The 6344-nt window shown below is 40.9% G+C and overlaps 1 protein-coding gene across 1 annotated transcript in view; it reads left to right on the top strand.

Annotated features, from left to right (window-relative positions):
- Positions 1-3659, top strand: part of dcun1d4 (DCN1, defective in cullin neddylation 1, domain containing 4 (S. cerevisiae)) — a 17973-nt gene extending 14314 nt beyond the window's left edge. The window contains exon 6 of the mRNA XM_048595580.1: positions 3643-3659. Coding sequence (XP_048451537.1) covers positions 3643-3644 — 2 coding nt within the window. The 3' untranslated portion in view covers positions 3645-3659. The remainder of the gene's footprint in view (positions 1-3642) is intronic.
- Positions 3660-6344: the final 2685 nt, after the last annotated feature.

A 6344-nucleotide genomic window follows, 5' to 3' on the forward strand; every position in this document is an offset into this window, starting at 1 on the left:
GCATCAGAGGAGCAGGAAGCCTTCCTGCTCCTCTGATGCTGCTTGGCCTGCTGTGTTCATCCAGCTCTACACCTTGTTATCTTGTATAGGATAAATATGTGGCTGAAAAGAAGGTGTGAGGGGGAGGGTTTGAGATTTGTTGGGCATTGGGAATGGTTCTGGGGGAGTTGGGACCTGCACTAACTGGACGGGTTACACCTGGGCAGGGGCAGGACCAGGACCAGGACCAGGACAGATGTCCTTGGGGGGGATACTTGGTAGAGTGGTTGGGAAGGGTTTAAACTAGTCTGGCGGGGGAGTAGGGTAATAGATGCAGAAATTGAGGGAGAGTTAGAAACCAAGGCAATCATTACTAAGAATCAAAGCAGGCAGGGAAATGCTGCTGAAAAGAGTACGGGAGGTGGTCTCAAATGCATGTTTCAATATGAGAAGTATAATTGGCAAGGTAGATGAACTTAGAGCTTTGGTTAGTACTTGGGAACTATGACATTACTGCGATTACAGAGACTTAGCTGAAAGAGGGACAGAACTGGCAGTTGAATGCCCCAGGTTTTAGATGCTTCAGGTGTGATAGAAAGGGAGGTAAAAGGGCTGGAGTAAGTTGCATTACAGGTAAAGGAGTATCTCACAGCTGTACTGAGGGAGGATACATCAGAGGACTCATGCACCGAGGCAATTTGGGTAAAACGCTGGAATAGAAAAGGTGAAATCAAAACACTGGCCTTCCCAACAGCCAGTGGGAGATGGAGGAGAGAATATGTGGACAGATTTTGGAAAGATGTCAAAAAAAAGCAGGGTTATTGTGGTGCGTGATTTTAACTTCCCCTATATTGACTGCGACTCAGTACTTTCTACGAGCTTCTTTCAGCCAGAATTTGTAAGGACCATTCAGGAGGGATTCTTGACACAGTATGTAAACAGTCCAACCAAGCGAGGAGTTATACTGGACCTCGTTTTGGGAAATGACCCCTGCCAGGTGAGTGAAGTTTCAGTGGGGAGCATTTTGAGAGTAGTGACCAAAATACCATGGGTTTTTAGAAACTCATGGATAGGGATAACAGCAGTCTTCGGGTGAAGGTGTTAAACTGGGGTAACATGAACTATAACCATATTAGCTAGGAACTGGAGAATTTTGATTGGAGATGGTCGTTTGAGGGTAAATCTACACTGGACGTGTGGGAGTATTTCAAACGGCAGTTGATAAGAGTTTAGGAGCAGCACATTTCTGCGAGAATGAAGGATAGATATGGCAAGTTATGTGAACCTTGGATGACCAGGAATGTTCTGACTTTGGTCAGAAAGAAGAAGGAAGCATACGTAAGGTCTCGGAGGATGGGAACTGATGAAGTCCTTGAACTATATAGGGAAAGTAAGAAAGAAGTTAACAAAGAATTAAAAGGGATCATGAAAAGTCATTAGCAAACAGGATTAAGGAGAATCCCAAGGTTTTTTATACATATCTGAAAAGCAAGAGGTTAGCCAGGGAAAGGGTTGGCCCACTCCAGGACAAAGGAAGGAATCTGTGCAGAGCCAGAAGAGGTAGGTGTGGTCCTAAATGAGGTCCTAAAACTTTGTTGGTATTCATCAAAAAGAAGGAATTGGTGGAGGATGATCTCAGAGTATCAAATTTCGAAGCCAAGTTGCTATTAAAAAGGAAGAGGTGTGCATCTTAAAACGTATTAAGGTAGGTATGTCCCCAGGTCTTGATGGGATCTATTCCACAATATTGAGGGAGACAAGAACAAATTGATGGAGTATTGACAGACATCTTTGTATCCTCTTTGGCCATGGCTGAGGTCTCCGAGCACTGAAGAATAGCCAATGTTGTCCCACTGTTTCAGAAGGGTAGCAAGGAAAATCTTGAAATTACAGGCCTGAGCGCCTCATGTCAGTGGTAGGGAAATTATTGGAAAAGATTCTCAGGAAGAAGATTTGTACACATTTAGAAGCAAATGGATTTATTAGTGATAGGCAGCATGGTTTTGTGTGGGAGAGGTCGTGCCTCACTAACTTGATCAAGTTTTTTGAGGAGGTGATGATGATTGAGGGAAAAGCAGTTGATATTGTTTACATGAACTTCACTAAAGCCTTTGACGAGGTTCCTCATGGCAGACTGGTACAAAAAGTGAAGTCACATGGTATCGGGATGATCTGAACTGGCTTAATCACAGGAGACAGAGGGTAGTGGTTGAAAGATGCTTTTTGGAATGGTGGGTTGTGACTGGTGGTGTTCCACAGGGATCAGTGCTGGGATCTCTGCTGTTCATGATCTATGTAAATGATTTGGAGGAAAACGTAGCTGGCTTAATTAGTAAGTTTGTGGATACAGACATTGGAGTTGTGGATAGTGAGAAGGATTGTCAGGGTATAGCAGGATATAGATCAGTTGGAGGCATGGGCAGAAAAATGGCAGATGGAGTTTATTCTGAACAAATGTGAGGTGATGCAGTTTGAAGGTCAAGTACAGGCGGAAATTATAGGGTGAATGGCAGAACCCTTAGGAGTATTGATATGCAGAGAGATCTGGGTGTGCAGGCCCACAGATCACTCAAGGTTGCAGCGCAGGTAGATAAGGTAGTAAAAAAGGCTGATGGTATGCTAGCTTTCATTAGAAGTGGCATTGAGGTATAAGGAAAGCCTGGTTGTGCTGTAGCTGAGTTAGGCCCACTTGGAATATTGTTGTACAGTTCTGGTCACCACCCTACCAGAAGGATTTGGATGCTTTGGAGAGGGTACAGAAGAGTTTTACCAGGATGTTGTCTGGTATGGGAGATTTTAGCTATGAAGAAAGGTTGGCTAGACTAGGTTTGCTTTCAATGGAAAGTAGGAAGTTGAGGGGTGACGTAGTAGAAGTTTACACAGTTGTGAATGGCATGGGTAGAGTGGAAAATGTGAGGGCTTTTTCTCCCCAAGTAGAGGGGTCAATTACTAGGGGACACAGGTTAATTGTGTGAGGTGGGGGGGGAGTTTAAAAGAGTTGTGTGAGGTAAGTTTTTCGCACAAAAGAGTGGCGAGTGCCTGGAACACGCTGCCAGAGGAGGTGGTGGAAGCAGACACAATAGCAGCATTCAAGAAGCGCTTGGACGAATACACGAATAGGAAGGGAGTAAAGGGATATGGATCCTGTAAGTGAATGCAGTTTTAGTGTGGAAGGGCAAAATAATGTTGATGCAGGCTTGGAAGGCCAAAGGGCTTGTTCCTGTGTAGTATTGTTCTTTGTTCTTCCAGAAACACAATCCTGATGGCATCACCTGAAAGTATTTGTACTCCAGAAAAAATTCCCCTATCATATCTCGCTTTGTTTTTATTTTTCCTCAATTTTCAATATCCCATTTTTCTTTTCCCTCCCTTTCCCTTTCATGTTTTCTTAACTTTGTCCCTTTTTCCCAATATCCTCATGTTTTCTTTGCTTTTCTCTGATTCAATTTTTTTTCATGTCTATCTGTATCTTAACTAATTTCAGCTGTGACACCCCAATTTCAAGATTCCTTTCTTCCAGTTCTGAAGCTTGGTTACTCATTTGGAGCATCTCATCCTTATGAGATCCTGCTTTTGCTCCTACTTTCAGTTTATCTGCTAACTGACTGATTAGCTTTAGTTAAAGATTTCAAATAATCTACTTTATATTTTTTCTACTTCCAGAAAACTCTTAAGTAACGTTCAAAGCCATCTTCAAATTCTATGCAATAGGCTTTACCACAACACCACGGCTTTACATCCAGGACCACAAGGTACCCATTTCTTTAAAAAAGAAAGACACAGATCCCTGTTGAAATTAGAGATTTCAAATCCTGGGTATGTCCCCAAGTCTTTTACTCCCTGCTGATGTTATTACTGGACAGTTATTGCAGTTGATCCCAGATTTCAGTCAGGCCGGATAGATTATGTTGTTTCTTGACAGATTTGATTTTAACAATAAAACAAGCCTTCCAAAAGAAATGAAGTTAAAATAGAATAGAATGAGGTATTTACGTATAACAAATTTAAATATTTTACATCACAGTAAAAACACAATTCCATTTAGATCAAAACATCACTTTACAATACAGTAATACCAGGGAGAGTTTCCTTCTGTATCATAGCTGTCAGTTGTTCTTTTTTCCAAATTTCCTGTCTTGAACGTTTGATAAGTTATTTATTTTTGAGCTTAAACTTTGTTAGCTTCAAAAAGCTCCTCCAGCTTGGACTAAGTACCTTACAACAAGTTAACTTATTGCCTAACTTTTCTGAACCAACTCATGTCTCACGGAGAAACTGTTTCTTACATCTAACTTCAGCGAGGACTTGTGCAAACCAAACGAAAAGCTCTCAACTATTTTTCTCCCACTCAAGCAAAACACAATCCTTATTTTTAAACTGAAAGCAAGTGAACACTTTTCAGTATTTACTTTGTCCAATCATAAAATGCACTCAATGCAAACAAATTGCTGTAATTACCCTAAGTGCTTGCCAATTCATACCGGTCTCCAGAAATGCTAACCAGTTAATTATGAAAGTCCCTCATGCACAGACCAAAATCAATGTGGCAGTAGTTAAAAATCCAAAATCTAAAATGAATGATATTAAGATATCATCTTAATGCATCCCATTACTAATTTTAAAAAAAAAAAGAAGCTGGTTAAAATTATGGCAAATGCTACCCTACTATTTTAAAAGAAGAGCGGAGGAAGAAAACCAGGAATTACACACTGGCTGGCCTAACATCAATAGTAGGGAAAATAACGGAGTCTGTTACACATATTTGAGAGCAGAACACTGGGAGGAAAGAAAACACCAATAGGATTACACAAAGTCAGCATGAATTTATGAAAGGGAAATCATGGTTGACAAACCTATTGGATGTTTTGAAAGTATAACTTAAAAAAATGGTTGGGAAAACCATTGGATGTTGTTTATTTGAATTTTCAGAAAGCTCTTGATAAAGCCATCCATGAGAGGTTAGTGTGCAAAATCAAAGCACACGGAATTGAGGTAATATACTGGCATGGAATGAGGATTGGTTAGCGGACAGACAGGATAAAGTTGTAATAAATGGGTCTTACTCAAAGGAAATGACAAGTGGGGTCCATAGGAATGGGTGCTTGGGCCCCAGCTATTCACAACATGAGTGATTTGGATGAAGAAACAAAATGCAATATATCCAGTGTTACCAATGACGAGGTATTTGGTGGGAGAGTGAATGGTGAAGACAATGTAAGGAAGCTTCAACATGATTTAGGTAAGTTTTTAGTGAGGGGCAAAAACATGGCAGACGAAGTAAAGTGTCCACTTCAGTCAGAAAAGCAATGGTGGAGTATTATTTAAATGGTGATAGATTTGGAAATGTTAACATCCAGAGAGTCCTGGGTGCCCTGGCACACATGTCACTGAAAGCAAGCATGCAAGTGCTTGCCTTGATTACAAGGAGATTTGAATACACGGCCTTAGTGAGATCACATAGCGTCGCACAGCATGGAAACACACCCTTTGGACCAACCAGTCCATGCCAGACATGAACCCAAACTAAACTAGTCCCACCTGCCTGGTCCTGGCCCATATCCCTCCAAACATTTCCAATTCATGTATCTATCCAAATGTCTTTCAAATATTGTAATTATACCCACATCCACCATTTCCTCAGGAAGTTCGTTCCACATGTGAACCACCCTCTGTGTAAAACATTTGCCTCTTATGTCTTTTTTTAAATCTCTCTCCTCTGACCTTAAACATGTGCCCCCTAGTCTTTGGAAATCCCCCATCCCTAGGGAAAGACAACTACCATTAACTCTATCTATACCTCTCCATGTTCTCCTTACTACAAATACGTAGTGTATCAAAGCAAGGGGGTTATGATGAACTTTTTGTGGAACACCAATTCGGCAACAGTAAGAGTGTTGTTTCCATTTCTAGGTGTCACATTTCATGAAAGAGGTGAAGGCTTTAAAAAAGGTGCAGAAAGCATTTTGGGAATGATTCCAGGGGTGAGAAGTTTGTTGCATGGATTGAAGAACCTAGGTTCATTCCCTTTAGAGAAGGTATTTATTCAATCAAAATCATGATACATTGACAAGAGTAGATAAACCGTTTCTATTGGCAGAAAAATCAAAAATCAAGAATCAGAGGATAGCAATATCAGATGAATGGTGAAAGAAGCAACAGCGACCTACCATGTAGCAAGTGAAAATGATCTATAGCAAGAAAACCAGGAATGAGATGATGAAAAACATCTTTACTCAGAGTTGTTAGGATTTGGAATGTGCTGTCTGGGAGAGTGGTGGAGGCAGATTCCATAGCATATTTCAAAAGAGAGTGGGATATATATTTGAAAGTGATTAATTTAGAGGGCTATGGACATAAGACAAGAG

Source organism: Rhincodon typus, chromosome 1 (genome assembly GCF_021869965.1).
Source record: "Rhincodon typus isolate 14 chromosome 1, sRhiTyp1.1, whole genome shotgun sequence".
NCBI classification, from domain to species: Eukaryota; Metazoa; Chordata; class Chondrichthyes; order Orectolobiformes; family Rhincodontidae; genus Rhincodon; species Rhincodon typus.